This window comes from Anas acuta, chromosome Z, assembly GCF_963932015.1.
Source record: "Anas acuta chromosome Z, bAnaAcu1.1, whole genome shotgun sequence".
Classification (NCBI taxonomy): Eukaryota; Metazoa; Chordata; class Aves; order Anseriformes; family Anatidae; genus Anas; species Anas acuta.
This window is the reverse complement of record NC_089017.1, coordinates 48,199,552-48,215,702: the sequence shown is the minus strand read 5'-3', so window position 1 is coordinate 48,215,702 and position 16,151 is coordinate 48,199,552. Positions and strand designations below refer to the sequence as shown.

The window sequence follows — 16,151 nt, the reverse complement described above, 5'->3', positions numbered from 1 at the left end:
TCTCTGCTTCTCAGGTGGCTGAATGTATTTGTGTGTGCTTCCAGATGGTGTAGGCTTCTCACAGGGAGTCAGTAATGTCTCCCTTACCTGGAGCAGATAATTTTGATGCACCTTTTTATCAATACAGCTTTTAGCTGCTTCAGATTTCACTGAATTCTTATTGCTCACATAAATTGGTCATTTTTTTTTTTTTTATGGGGCTTCTGACAAGTTCACTCAGTCGTAGTCCTTAGAGTTTACAGTCAGAGGTAATTACACATGTGGCAGAGTCATTCGCACCAATTTAAATTGCATTTTGCTTTCTTTGTTCATCTTTTGCCCTGGTTTATTTTTGTTCATGTCTTGGTTTAGCCAGCTGGTTTAGAAACCATTTTAATGTGAACTCTTTTTACAGATGCTTTTTCTACATAAAGTAATATTTTTGACTGAACTACTTACACAAGTTGTTAGATTCTCCTATTGACGTTTAGTATGGCTTTTTACCTTTACTATTGAATGTATGCTTTCGGCTAGAAGGTGGCTAATATTTAAATATGGTAATGAGGATGTGGATATACTACCAGCTTTAAAATGGCAACATTGTGGTCTCAACCACGGACCCATGTCTTCTATACTTTCTGTATTTTATTTGAGTTTATTGAAAGTATACTAGTGTTTTCATTCATCTGTTTCATCTATTCATGGTAATATCAAGATCTTTTTGCTATGTCTGGATTGAGTTAAGTGGAAATCTGTAATAGGGTTCCTGATCTGTCAGAACTCTAGGCTTCCTTCCTTTATTTCTATGTAGTTTTCTCAGTGACTACTTCTAAGATGTTTCAAAGGCCTTCTGTAAAACTAAACAAATATTTTTTGTCTTTTTTCTGTTTTCTCTTTTACATCTTATATTCTTAGAGTATCCTGGTGAAAGACAGAATCCTGATTTCCCCATTCAATAAGATTTGTTTGTATGATCTGTTACTTTACAGAGTGCTTTATATAACAGTAGAATTAATTATTTTTCTTAGGTTAGCTTTTTGTGATCTCATCAACTTTGACTTCTTTTTGGTGAAGACGCTTACAATCATTATAGCCCTCCACTATAGAAATTATGTTTAAGTCTAGTGTATGTTTTATTAGAAACTTAATATACTTTTGAGTCTTCTTCCATGAATACTATTCCATAAAAAAGACTTAGTAACATTTAAAGCATTTATATATCATTCTGAAGTGGTTAGGAAGACAAATCAGAGGTTTCTTCCTGTATATCCCCAGCATGTTAAAAACTTGTCTGCCCTTTTCTATTACAGAGAGCTTAGGTATTTAAGCATTTTGCTGGATTTGCTCTTAGTTGAGCTCTGTGGTTGATAGCACTCAAATGCTGCCTGTGGTGGATGCCACACATGAACACAACTTGGTGTCTGTTCATCGTATTAGTAACACAGTGATCATGCATGTGCCACAGGATGCTTTTTCGCATAAGTTTTCTAGAAATAGCAGCACCTGATACCGCAGTGGTACCCCATGGCACCAGGTGTAATCTTTCCATATTGAAGGGGAGGAAGTAACAGGGAACATGTAAGTAAACCTGAGATTTTTGAGCCTTGTAAAAAGTCTTTGAGAAAACGTTTCCACCACTGTGGCCCCAAGGTAGTGTAACCAGAGGAAGGACCTGCATATGTGAGTCTAGTGTAGTGAATTTCTTCAGTTCTGCTTTTCCTATTAGTAGTTTTGTTTCGTGGTCACATGGAAGAAAACCCCATTCAGATTCTCCAACATACCGTGGCTGATGTTCAGAGGCAGAGCCTCTGTTGTGCTGTTTAGCAAGATTGTGTCATGGGAGTCAGCCTCTTAAGACTGCACATCCCTCTGCTCCACATCTTGGAGTGTCTTTTCTTACCATTGATACGTTTTAAGTCACTATTTTGTTTTTGTAATCAGCCTTGCATGGTTATAATTCTTTGATTATTTTTTTCACTTAAATTGTTTTTGCAGCGTTTAATTTAAAACAATCTGTTTTTCTCTTACAGGTCATCCGCACCTTAGATCCTAAGCAAAACCAGGGTGCAGCTCCTGAGATTCAGGCTCTGAAAAATCAGTTGCAGGAACGGGATAGAATGTTTCATTCATTGGAGGTAGTAATCTTCACATTTCCTGGTAGATGTGTGTTATTCTTATGTTTTTTTAGGTGTAGACTAATACTTACTGTACTTAGTTTTTAAATGTATGCTTTTTTTTTTTTTACAGAAAGAATATGAAAAAACAAAAAGTCAAAGAGAAATGGAGGAGAAATTTATTGTTAGTGCCTGGTATAATATGGTAAGGAAATCCCAAACTTTCAAACAAACAAACAAACAAAAAAAAACAAAGAAGGGATTAATATTAGTTATTTCTGAGTTGTTCATGGAATTCTTCATTTATTTACATTATTTTTTTGTTTGAAAATCATTTTCCAACGCATAAGACATAGAAACAAATGCTTTTTAATCATTTTAAGTTATCGTTATGTAAGTCTATATTCCTCTGTTAACCTTGGGGTAAGAGAGAACATTTCTGTTATTTTTCAAATTTTAAGACCAGAATTGGCATTTTATAGAGGGAAGGAAACTTCAGATTGCTATCTTGAAATCCTTCTTAATTGAAATATCTTCAATTAAGCTGACTTACAGTGCTCAGATGTACTTTATTTGATTCTGCAGCCTTCTCATTGTTTCAAACAAAGGGGCTTAAAGAGAGCTTACTGCTGCAGTAAGCACTCTGAGAAGCAACCTCTTTAACCTAGGTACAGGTTTAGCCCCAAGTGAAGGGTGAACACAGCTGTGTGACCCTCCCATAAAATATTCAGAGTATAAAAAAGCAGCCACACAGCTTTTGCTGGGCATGTGTGCAAGGAGATTTTTTACCTTTAGCAAATATGTTCAAGACTTCTCTTCGGTAGAGTGTGGCTGCATTGAATCTGCTGTCCTGACAGAAGGAAGCCATGACCCATGTAACATTCATGGTTCATTCTCCTTCACCATTGAGTTCAAATTCCTCCTCACTGTCTTTCCTGGGCAGAGTTTTCTTCCTGATGTTCTGTGTTCTTGTTATGTCCATGAATATTAAGGCAAAAATAGTACTTGGAGAGTGTTTGAATCCTTTAAATACTGAAAACATTTTCAAGTGACTCGTGCCCTTGACCAATTCTGTTGCATTAGTACCACTTATGAACAGAAGACAGGGCTGAACAGAGCTATGGTTCAATAGCTCATCATGAAATAAGTCTTGATAGCTTTCTGTATGTCTTTCTGTAATTAGCCTCTGCTTTTGTACACAACTATACAACCCATCACAGCTTTTTTTTTATTTCTTCAAACTCTCATTTCCTCCTTGCATTCATTCCTGCTGAAAGCATATTTCCTCTCAGGGTGTGATCCTGCCATATGAGCTAGTGCAGAGGTGGAAAGAATTTGTGTTCAGAAGAGAAGTACTCTTCTGGCTCAGCATGCTAAAGGGGCATGGGGTGGCAAGGGGAGGAGGCAATTTTGAAAAGGTTTGTCCAGTCACTGTGTCTATGTGGAGAAGCATTTTGTCAGATGTGGGAAACTGGGGGACATGCTGCTCAACAATGTATTCCAAACTGGACAGTGACTGGGGAGGGTGGGGGGTGGAAGAGAACATGGTAAAAGATCTGGAAGGATGTCTGCCTTAGCCTTGAAAAGGTAATGCTTTGTGTTTGAAATTCAAAACAACCTAGTAAGTGTTGGTGAAGAAGAGGAAATAAAATGTAAATGAATGAAGTTGTTGAATGCTACATGTTCTATTTTTTTTTTCTAAGAAGTTTCTCTTTGTCCATAGGGAATGACTCTGCATAAAAAAGCAGCAGAAGACAGACTAGCTAGCACAGGCTCAGGACAGTCCTTCCTGGCTAGACAAAGGCAAGCCACGAGCACAAGGAGATCTTACCCTGGTCATGTCCAGCCAGCAACTGCAAGGTAGAGAAGCCTTGCTCTTAAAAAGAAAATTGCCCCATGATCAAGGCCACTTCTGTTGCAAGTGACAGCGTTCAACAAAAAGCAACCAGCATCCTTTCTCTTTCTCCCTTGTTACCATCATTATTTTACAGTTCAGGAAAGGGTTTTATTATGGTTTCCTTGTTGTTTTGTAATGCCCTTTGTTTATGGTTTTTGAAGCCCATCTGTCCCTTTTTCTCTCTCTTCCTTTTTCTGAATGTGCCAAAGTTTTGAAAACATCTAGAGGAGTGTTGTACAATAATGGAATCTTTTAAACTGGTATGAAGCCTGGTCCCTCACAAAAAGCCTCATATGGGCTGTGTAACAATGTGAATCTCCTGTCACAGTTGATACATTTGTGCCTATAAGGGTTGTGATGCTTTACAAGACTGCGTTTGTTAAAAAGGAATTAGGCTTTTTATTTTTGTGCTATCCAGTTGCTTCAAAAAAAAGCTGAAAACTCATCACAAAAATTCAAAATTAATATATGTTATTGTAAAATATATTTGCAGCTGAAACACTTATCAGTAACAAGAAATAACAAAAAAAATCTCCTTTGTATAAAGTTTGCTCTTACTCTTGGCATTTAGTAGGGAAGCAGGATGATTTTTAAGGCTTTTGTTGGTCTGCTGGTTTTACGTGTTGCTGACAGAACGGAATATTTTTAAATGATTTGTCCCACTCTTCTAGATCAAGTGTGTGGTTAACATATAGTATAAAAAGATTGAAGAATATTTGAAATGCTTTAATACGCTACTGCATCGTCCATTTAAAAAAAAAAAAAAGCATTTGTATTAATTTTTTTTATAATTATGGACTAACAAGTAGATAATGGATCAAGGCCTAAATTACTGTTGATGTTAATATGCTTCAGTTGTCATCCCCTACTAAGCAACTTGCTTTTAATATATTGATTCAGGGTATATTTGTATCAGTTGCCTTACTAATGGTACCAGTGCCTTCAGGTGAGCATGTTGCTGACTTTGTTGAAAACTGGCTGTAATTTGTTGTACTATCTTCCTAGCATGTATCTAGTTGATCATATGTCACTCTCTGTAGCACCTTCATGTTGATCAGTGGGGTGGCAGATGGTCCCTAGTATTAATTTAGGCCCTGGTCCTACAAAATTCTGCTTTTCCCCTGAGCGATTCTATGTCCTGGCTATCACTTTCATCAAAGAATTGATGGACACAGAGGACCTGAGTATAGGTTGAAGGCTTCAATCTATTTTGTGGTGATTCTGTTTTAAACATTTTTCATTTTGAAACTGTTTGGCCCCCTAAATGCATGTTCAGTCTGGTTCCTACATTTATTCTTTTACCTTATTTTGATGCCCTTCCCAGTGAAGACGTTTCTTCATAAATACCTTCATAAAAAAGGCCTATTAGCATTTAGTAAGCATCTGAAGACAATTTAGTAAGCATCTTAATTCACAACTTCAGTGGATTGAACAAAGGATAGTTAAAATGAGTACACCTAGATTAAAGGGTAAGGAATAGGTGGATGGCGCTCGTAGGTATTCCTTTATCCTCAAGTACATCATCTGTTGTAATCTAGGCTAAGAATACTTTCAATATGTGTCTGAAAAATGTAGTGTTTTTTTCCAGTAATACAAAAACATATGAAGTTCATTAACTTCAAGTTAACTTCAGAATTTCTTCTTTTAGTTTGTCTTTTATTTGGAAGAAAAATGATTTTTCTAAAAATTCTTCTCGTTAATTCATGATGTGAGAAGTCTGGGCTATACTTGCAAGATAAAACTGAGACAGCAGAAGTATCTCTTTGTGTGGAGGAAAGTTAACAATGGTGGTTAGGCAACAAAGGCAGTTTAGGACAGTTAGTTCAGCGAGCTGATCCTCGTTTTGCTGTCTCTTACTGAGATACCAAATGCTAACAGATCAAAGAAGTCATATATTAGGTAGCAAGATGACCACAGTTTGTGTGTGAAACCTTTTACTGACCTTTTTGTGCAATCCATTCTAGTCCTTTGAACAACTCTTTACTGCATGCCGTGTGTGAACAGGAGCAAATAAGCGAATTTGATGTTCTTGCTCGAGAGTAGAGTGTTTTGTGTCACCCAGAGAAAGAATGTAAGAACACTGAAAACTCCATTTTTATTCTAATCTCACTGCCTTTGTCTGTTATCAAACTGCCAAAGCCTACTTGTGAAAGAAAGGAACACCAGGACCTTAAAGGAAGGGGGGGGGGGATCTCTCTTAAATTTATTTAATAATTTAATTTACTGTTGCTATTAGTTGCATCTAAAATCACTTGAATATAATCTGCACACTAGAATAAAACTACTTGCTTTAATTATTGTAACATTTATTTTACTATTTCATTTCCAAAGTTCTGATGACAGACAAATGCCCCTGATGGTTGGGAGATGTGCAAACGCTGATTAGAAGCTTTGTCTTTAGGTTTTCTCTCGTGGCTTCTCTTCCCTCCCCTCTTTCTGGTTGTTGATTTTTGTTTTCTGTTCTGTAGGTTCTCCTCTTTCTGTTTGGACTTTCCATTTTCCCATAAGACATTGAGGCTTGAAGACAAAAATCTAAAAATGTATTGCAGTCTTATACCTATGCATTTAAAGAGCATCTCCCTCTATCCAGTTCCAATAAGTCTTTTTTTGATTTGTAATGGTAGTCAACGAAATTTAATTCTGCGTTATTTAGCATTTTCCTTTGATTATCTGTTGCATCCAGCAATTCTTAGCTGTGTGGAGTGGATGGCTCTGAAGAAATCCTGCTTGTTTTGTAGTTTTGGAAGCAGCGTGCTATTAAAAAACAAGGACTGAGAGTGTGACATGAGGTAATAAGCACCTGTACAGAGCTAGCCAGCTGTGAATGCTGTCTATTCTTTGTATCTCAGTAAAAGAATATAGCAAAAAAGCCCCATAAAACAGAATTCTCTTAGTACAATACGTACTTCAAAGAAACTTCTAGGAAGACTTTTTTGGAGACCACAAAGACTATTGACATCAAAACTGTAGTGACAATTTTAAGTTATAGGCTGTCTTGATACACTGCAGAAAAAAAAAAGCCTGCAGACTGGTCTTAAAGGGGAAAAAAAAAAAAGCTCTTCAGGGCAGTGATAAACAACTAAAAAGTTCATGAGAATGCATTCCTAACTGCTGTGCTGAGGATATTCCCAGAATAGTCCTTCTGGGAGATGTAAATTAAATGCAAACAACATGCAGCAGTTAAATGCACACACATGTTCGTTGTTTAGAGCTGAAGCCTAGTTTCTGGTCTGACAGAATGTGTGTGCAGTCCAGTTTAAGTATTTCCATGTTAAGTTGTTAGCAAGTGTGATCAGACACTGCAGAAAAGAGTATTCGTGTTCCCCAATTTTCTTAAAGCAACACTTAACCATTTGGATCCTAACATCCATTTTCCAAGTGTTCTGATCTAATTTAAGGGCTGTGTGTCCCATCCACAGTGCAGAGGAAAACAAACCGTAGCACACAGCTGTATATATTGTAAAATGAAGCACATACACATTGTCTACAAGGTGTTTTTCCTTATCTCTTTGGAAATGACCACATGGTAATCCTGTGCTGTTCTGATGATGTCCCTTGAGGTGGCAGCATTAACTCTGCAAGTTCTTTGTGGCCTTCTGTTCACGTAGACAGCACTGTTGGTTTTATATTCAATGTGTGTGAAAGAATTAATATTGACAAATCCTATTGCTGCTTTATCATCATCTTGATAGTACGTGGTATGTGCAAGCTGTCAAGAAAATTTAAGGGGATTTGTAGATTTTAAAGCCCTTGGTATTTTGACTTATGCACATAGCTTTGTTTTTTTCAGTTCTCTAGTGCATGAGGCTGTCCACGGCTTCCTGGATGAGCTGTAGTGGGTTTGATTATCTTGATATGTTGACATTTTCTGTAGATATGATAATTGGAAAATATTTTAACTTCAGAACTTGTTTACTCAAGTTAGCAATTGCAGGAAGACCATCTTGAATGTGGCTAGTTTTTCCTTCTCTTACAAAACAAAACAGTTCCTGAATTTTATTCATTTTATAGATTTCCCTCCCCCCCTGGACAGTTTGACATTTTGCAAGGATTGATGAGGGAGCTATTTTTGCACTCAAAGTCAGAGATGTAATACTGACTTCTTGTGTTTTTTGCACGTGTTTTAGGTAGAATGTGGACTCTTTTTTTTTTTGCAGTAATACTATGTTGATAAGCTTTGACATCTCCAAACCAAGTTTAGCAAATTTTGGAGGCATTTTCTCACCAGTATTGTGCAAATAAATAGCTAGAAGAGGTTTCCTTGACAAGAAATACTTTCCAGTGATGTTTTTTCCACTTGAAAAAAAGTAGTTGTGCTTCAGGTGTCACCTGCAGAATAGTTTGAAAGCTGGATTATGACTGAAATGTGATCTCAGGAGGTGATTTGCTTAGAAGGAAACCTCATCAGAAGCCCTTCCTTAGAACAGCAGTGTTAGCTGACGCTGGCAGTGTGATACATGTAGTGTTCTGTTAAAATGAGAAGGTAAATCATAAACGTAAGAGATTAAATGTGAAAATCGGGTGAGCATGGAATTTGATGAATGAGCTCTTGAGCCACACACGCTGCACACAGCCCAGGCAGTCCAGCTCTATTCTGCACTGGCAAGGCTTCCCTGCTTTGTGCCTTTCATCAGGAGAAAGAAGTGGAGTCGTACATTATTGGATATGCTGGTACAGGAGCCGGCAGTGGCAAGGAGTGAGCCTCACTTGTGCTCAGAGCATCTTCACAAACCAGATACTGTTTCTGGGGTCAGGCAAAGGCAGATGTCAAATTGTGTGTCGAATCCTAGCCACATCTCAAGTTAGTCACTTCCAAGGAATCCAGAAAACTTCCTGGCATCACTGATTCTGTAGCTTTGCTCCTGTGATGTTCCTTCCCTCTGGAAGAGCAGAAAAGGACCAGAAGCCTGTCAGTACTTCTGCAGAATATAATAAACAATAAAGTTAGATTTCTTCAGTTTGAAGGTAGAGGAGACAGATAAATTCAACCATTAAGAACAAAAATCTGAAGAGCAGTGTGTCTTTCACAGTTCTGCCTTTTGGTGGTAGTTTAAAAACAGTGAAGTGAAATCTGAGCCTTTGGAGATCTTTGTTTTTCTAATTAATTTTGAATTGCAGTTGATGAAGCATTGGAGACTTTTCCGATGTCAGTAAAACAGAAACTGTCACTGTCAGCATCCTCAGACTTCTTTAATCTTCTATAGCAAATCCCTGGAGATTTTGTCTCTGCTGACAATCTCACTGCAGTATTTGGAGATGCTGAGGATTTCTCTAGTCCTGGTCTCTGTTTTTGCATTTTATTTTATTTTAGTGGATTCACTGAAATACTGGGATACAAAGGTCATTTTTAAGTACATCATCAGCTTATTCTATTGATACATAGACCAGCTAATGAATGTAGATCAAAAATGAATGAATGTGTAGATAGAGAAGTCCTAGAAAACTTGACAAATACAGTCCCACGGGACATTGTACCAACACTTGGCACTGTCGCCAAGGCGGCTTCCTAAACAAATCATTCTGGTATCATAAAATACTTGCAATATTATAAGATAGTTGCAATAAAACCATTAGGTTATTTTTTTATTATCTGTATTTGAATAAAACATTCCTCATGCAGTACAGATTTTATAAAGTAGAGACTTTTAGTTCTCAGCCACCAGAAGTTGGTAACCAGGAGAATAAACCTGTTTCTTGGGGGTGTCCTTGGTTTTGAGGGATTTTTAAGTTCATATTTAACAATATCAGTAAAATCTTGAAACAGTAATAAAGGGGATGTTTTAAGGCCACAATTCTTAGAATTTATAATCCACTTTGTATTCGGTGATAGTAAGAACAAAAACTTGAAGTGACATTAACACAGTTCTGAAAAGATGAGTTAATGGGTTCTTTGAGGCCTAAAATCTAAAGGAAATGCTATGGGAAAAGAAAGAATAGATGCAGGAAAGAAAAACTTTAGCAGTAGAAGCCATTAAGTGATTTTAGAAATATTTGGGAAGAGTGTAGTGTTAGACTTGAAAGTAAGGACAGTACTAAGTAAGTACTGCCCATGCTTTCAGGTAAGTGCTGTCCTTAATTGCAAGTAAAGATGCGTTGCCCTGATGACTTTGGTGATTCTGTTACAAAATACTAGTTATAGAAAGCAGATAGCTACAGAAAGCCTCCTCTGTCTTAGGACTGAACATACACTGAATATAAAAGTAGTTCCTTAGTAAGAACATGAGGTTGGGTTGGGTTGTTTGGCTGTTTTTTTTTTTTGTTTTCTTTTTTATCAGGTTTGGCTTGTGTGAGCACTGTTCTGAAGTCAGTGTGTTGGTAGGTGTCTCCAGAGCTGGCCAGGTGAGTGAGAAGGAGAGGTTCCCATCCCTCCTGAGGCTGTGATGTGCAGGAGTTGTCTGTCATGTCTGCATGTGGAAAAAACACAGGATGACAGAGAGAGGTTAAGGAGGTTTTAAGTCACTAATTAACCACTTACAATGAAGTGGAGCTAATGAGATCTGGTGCTGAATATTGAAGGGAAATGTCTCACCAATAAATAATCCCCCAGGCTAACAGCAAGCCATCAGTTACATATAGCTGAAGTATTTTGTACTGATAAGAAAAGGGAAAGTCACTCCTCTCTAGGCAAGTCCTATGCCGAATAAACTGTCCCATTCTGAAGGTGCCACAGGAATAGTGACAGGTCATGCTGAGTGAATTTACACTCACGTTTCTGTCATCTTCCGGAGTGCTGCTGCAACAGGTAGCTTCTGAAAGTATTGATTCATTTTGAGAAGTTCCTCAAGAGAAAGAAATTAACAGACAGTTATTCTGGAGCAAGGTAAGAATTTCAGGTTTGAAAAGGGCACTCTCAGATGAACCGAGGTATCTGTGCATCCTCAAAAGAGAAGAGAATACACTGTCCAGAATTTACAGGCCCTCTTTAAAAGTACTCATGTCCCAGGGAGAAACCTGCAATGTCATTTCTGCTTATGTGCATCAGGTCACTCGGAGCATTACAAAACAGTAAGTCTGAACTGTGTAATAGCCAGGTGAGAGTAAAGGAGTAGCCTGTATTCATTTATGCATAATAGAATAGGTAAATCCTTATATAGCTTGAACTTTTATTTTTTGACTAACTGCAGTAATCTTCATATAATTAATCCTGAGCTCTGTAACTTTCTGCATCCAGGCAGTGCAAAGCAAGTGTAACAGCGCATCTCAGACAGTAGTTACTCCACATACACTCCCAAGGTCTGCTTTGAATGTGTTCTTTTTAAACATTTTCTGGGTTTATTCCATTTGATTTATGTGTGTATCTTCCTGTTTTTCAACTGTTAGCTGATCAGTATTTTGAGCAGGAAAAAAGAGGGACATACAAGCTGCAGGACTTGCAGCAGAAAGACCTTTTATCACTCTAAGACCTTGAGTTTAGTTATGAATATTTTTCCTTCTGTATGTAACCTGGGTTTTTCCTGTCACAGGAACTGTTCTTAGAACTGTGCTGGACTAGTGCAATATTAGGGAGTCAGAAATGGGGAGAGAAACGGTTTGCACAGTGTGATTTCAGCGGGGTGAAGCTAGTGAGGGACAAGTGGAAGTGAGAATGAGCAGTTAGTGCTCTGCCGTGCTGTGCAAGGGTGTTTGTGCTGCTTGGGGAACCTGAAAGCACCGTAGCTGTGTTAGTAAAGCATTCCACCTGTCAGTCCGCTGGCCACAAGGGAGAGTGTATCAGCTAGGATGGAGCAATATGCAGCCTATCCAGCTGTCCTCCAGACTTAGGTTCACTTCTGCAGTGTTGTGGTGTGGTCTTAGGGCTCCTACTTGGTGTGTTTTAACAAGAATACGTGTAATTTCCTTGTGATTAAGACCTGCATGCAATGAATGAGTAGCGCTTGCCAGTGTAATACAGCAGTGATGTCGTTTTGGTGTCCTGCACAGAATGATCTGTGATGAAATATCAATGCTTCAAGTTTATTTGCGGTGCTCAGAGCTTGAAGTCTCAGGCAGAGTCATTTTGACCCTGATGATTGTCTTTTAGTTTATAACCATGCACAGTATTGGACAGGCACCTTTCACTTTATATTGAGCTTGATTTTTTTTTTTTCCACTAGTCGTACTCACAGACAGCAGGAATGCCAGAGATTTTCATAGCTGTGTAAACTTAGTTCCCATAGCTATGTTAGCAGAGAGTGGTGCCCTGCATAACGTCACTCAGAAGTGTTTAAATTTGTCTGAACTGTGTCTAAATTTTTATATTTGTTTGAGGCTGTTTTGTTGCTGTTCCCAATTCTTGGCCTATAATCCTCCTGTTACTTTGAAGCGCTGACCTGGCAAAGATGTTTTCCCCGTGAATTTGCACAATTCGAAGTAGAGACGGCCTTACTGAACTGCTTTGAAAATACTTGTTCTGTTCTCTGTTTTTTAAATGGTGATGTGATCTGCTTTTTAACTTTCTCTTTATTCTTTTATTTGCAGTGATGTGGTTGCATGACCTGCAGCATTGTTATAACAGGGACTGTTCAGTGCATGACTTGCTTTTCTGTCCAGACTGCATAACCAAAACTTAACCAGTTCTACACTTAAGACTCATGGGCATCTGATTTCAAAGGGAGATCTACTTGCAGAGAAGCCTATCATCTTGGGAACTGGCTTTCCCATTTCCCGCTTCCATTTACTATTTATCTTCACAAAAAGTCTCCTATGAGGCTAAAAGAGAGGAAATCCAGTATTCAGAGCTCTACAGGAGGCGTTCTGCAAACTGACAGAGCACTGTCAGCTCTCCATTTTACTTCTGTCTGTCCACTCCATTTAATTCTGATTAACAGCATTAACACCCAGACCTCCTGCAACATTTTCATATACTGAACTATAAAAACCTAGTCTTAATGAGTTCCTAAAAATGCCTTTTGGTTACTGTTAAAATTTTAAAGCACCTGCACCCTTAAAGGATATACTTTGAATTTTAAATAATTAAAAGTAAAGCCAAGGAGGTGTTTTACCAGGAGAAATGACTAATGAATTGCTGCTTGGCCAGCCCATCTTCCTTAGAAAACCAGGCAAGGTTCGTCAGATAATCTCCGAGACAGGCAAACTACTGTGCAGTCCTTTGCTCGCAGACACTGCCTGCTTCCTTACTATGTATATATGCAGTAGTTTGTGGCTGTTGTATTTTTCTCTCTCTGTTTTAGCTGTGTTGTCTGTTTCTTTCAGAAACGTTTGTTTTTTTTCCAATCTGTGTACAATTGTTAAACAATCTGAGGGAAGAACGTGAATGGAGATAAGTATGAAAGCTGTCGACACTTCCAGTATTATGCAGATTGTCCTTGCCAGTTTATAATTTGGGTTGTTTATATTTTACCTGTACTGTTTCTTTTCTCATTATTGCAGTCTTAGCTATTTCATTTCCAATTGCACTAGCTTGGCTGTTTCTTTGTATTATGAAGTTTAGCTATGAAATTTGCAATATTTAGACAGTATAACTCAAAATGCTTTTGCCTATATTAATTTAAAGAGCTGCTTATTTAATATTCTTAAAAAAAATCTGCACATTTGTACTACTGTATCTTTGTTTTGTATTGGACATCCAGTACTGGCAAGATCCAGAAGGCAAGGGGGTACTGTAGTGGTCTAAGTGAAGACGTTTGTTGTACAGGGGCTGGCAGGGGAGAGGTGGGGAGGAGGCTGCCCAGCCACAGGCCGTGCCGTGGAAACCCAACAGGGCCTGGAAGCAGAGCACACCCCGAGCCCTGTGGTTTAAGCCCAGTTCTAGGGAAAACCCTGCTCTCGCTCGCCTGGATCCTAACCCCTCGGGGTGCACGGTGCCCTCGGTGCCCCTGCCCCAGTGCCTGGTGCCAAACCGAGTTGCTTGGAGAAAGGCAGAGCGAGGCCCACCGCTGCCTGCAGCGGGCGGGTGTCCCCGCACAGGGGAGGCAGGATCCCGGGGCTGGGCTGCCTGTGCTGGTGGTGCTGCTCTGCCTGGCAGTGCCTGGAGGGTGAGGACTTCTCCTCCCGGCCCGGCAGCGCCTGTGGCAGCGCAGCCCAGGGCGGGCTGCAGGAGGCTCCGTGCTGCTGCCGGGCCCAGTCCAGCACCGCCGAGAGGTCTGCGTCTTCCCAGGTGCCAGCCATCGATCCCTTTGTTCTGTGTCAGGGCAAGCTTTATTAGACAAACCCCTTCCTTTGCGTTGTGTGTCCCAGGCATAGTTCGTCTCCCATTTGCTAGTGCCGCTTCTGCCGGGAGCGCGCCCTTCTCCAGGCCGCGCTGGGAGCGGGACCGCCCAGCCCAGGGCCGCGGTTCCGCGCGGGGTGTGAGGGGATAGCTGCTTTTGTCACACCTGCCTGCAAGGGTGCCCCGAGCCGAAGCTTTGCTGTACCTCATTTATCCCAGTGGTCTGTGCAGTTTAGGAAACTATGTATCGGTTGTTCTTGAGCCTAAGACATTTATATGTAACTGTGTTTAGCTTGACGAAACTTGAGTTCACTAATGCAACAGAGAACCTGCGGGTAGCTTCCAGCAAACGGGCTGGCTGCTTCAACGCGGTAGCGTAGCACCTCTGCCAAGAGGTGATTGCGAGCTGCCGGTGCAGAGGTGATCTCCAGCATGTCTCTGATATACTAACTTCATTTATGCTGCATAGAAAACTCTCTTACTTTCTTAATAGCAGCTTGTTTGACAGTCCAAAATTAAGTGTTGACCAATTATCAAAGTAACTGTTTGTGAAGTTGACAGTGATATATTTTCTGTAAGAGAATGGGTTCCTAGAGTGTCAAAACATTAATTTCCCATTTCGGTTCATCTATGAAATGTGTAACTACCAGATTGTCATGGTAGCAGTATTAATATACATATCTGTATATAGACAAAAAATACCCGGTGATGACCATTAGAATCAAAAGGTTTAATATTTTTTCCCAGTCAAATACACTAATGCTTCCAAGGTTACAGAAGAGTGTACAGTTGTTAAACAAGTTGTAAATAAAGGCTTATATAAAACGCAAGTGCTTGCTTTGCCTTTCTTTGGTGCTTGGTTTTAAACTGAAGCCCATGAAGCCAAGGCACAGTTGGCATTGCAGCTTCTGGGCTGTGTACATGTGAACACGTTTGGTGTCAGCTGGTCTGCCCCATGCTTAGACACACCAGAGGCATCGCGCCTCATTTCCCAAGGGCTTTGTGCAGTAGAACAAAGGGAAGGTGGGCGGCAACAGCAATTCAGCAGAAAATGTGAACCTCCTGAATTGTCTTGGAGAGCATCCACTGCAGCTGGCCAGCCCATCACTGCAAGAATTACCTCCCCGCTGTGCCTCCGGAAAGACCAAGGCTGCTGAAGTAACACGACTTGGTCTCACTGGTGGAAGTGTAGCTGTAGAGGTAGCTGTATGGGTATGGAGAGGAAGAGGGGGTGGCTGACTGGGAAGGGGAGGAAAGGAGCAGAAGAAACTGGGTGAGTATTCAGGGATCACCTCCTCCAGGAGCACTGCATCGCATACAGTGAATAGGAAGTCGGGCAAAAATGCCAGGCCTGCAGGGTTGCCCAAAGGGAGGGAAGTGGGGCATCTATAAAGCCAAGACCAGCCCGATGGATGAGGGAGGAGCAATGGATGTTGTCTTCCTGGGCTTGTGTAAGGCTTTTGACATTGCTCCCCTTGTGAGCTCCTCAAAGACAAGCTGAAATACGGGCTGGATGAGCAGTGGAGTGGATTGAAAACTGCATGAATGACTGAAGCCAGATTGGGGCTGCCCAGCTGGGAAGCAGCTCTGCAGAAAGGCCCTGGGGGCCCCAGTGGACACCGAGCTGAAGAGGAGCCAGCAATGTGTCCGAGCTGCAGAGATTGCTAATGGTGTCTTGGGCTGCACTAGGCAAAGTATTGCCTGCAGGTGGTGGGAGGTGATCCTGCCTTCCTCCTCAGCACTGGCGAGGCCACACCTGGAGTGTGGTGTCCAGCTGTGGGCTCCCCCGTACAAGAGGGACATGGACATAACAGAGAAAAAGCTCCCATTGCTCTCAGTCCCTCCCATTCCCCCTGATCCCTACTACCACCTCTCTCCTGCCTCTGGCCGTCGTGCTCCCTGATATCCCCTTGTTCCCCACCGCTGCCCACCTTTTTTCCTCCCCTACCCCCCGCCCTGTGACCCACCCTTCTCCCCACCTCCCCCCTTCCTTCACTGCCTCTACAACTTTGAT

At 40.5% G+C, this 16,151-nt stretch overlaps 1 protein-coding gene across 4 annotated transcripts in view; it reads left to right on the top strand.

Annotated features, from left to right (window-relative positions):
- HOOK3 (hook microtubule tethering protein 3) overlaps positions 1 to 14,967 on the top strand; it is an 87,047-nt gene extending 72,080 nt beyond the window's left edge. For 3 of the 4 annotated variants that reach the window (XM_068667316.1, XM_068667314.1, XM_068667317.1), the window contains 4 exons: positions 2,010 to 2,114; positions 2,227 to 2,298; positions 3,817 to 3,953; positions 12,448 to 14,967. In XM_068667316.1, coding sequence (XP_068523417.1) covers positions 2,010 to 2,114; positions 2,227 to 2,298; positions 3,817 to 3,953; positions 12,448 to 12,463 — 330 coding nt within the window. In that variant the 3' untranslated portion in view covers positions 12,464 to 14,967. Of the gene's footprint in view, positions 1 to 2,009; positions 2,115 to 2,226; positions 2,299 to 3,816 lie in introns of all 4 variants that reach the window. The other variant, XM_068667315.1, reaches the window with a different exon arrangement.
- The last annotated feature ends 1,184 nt before the right edge of the window (positions 14,968 to 16,151 follow it).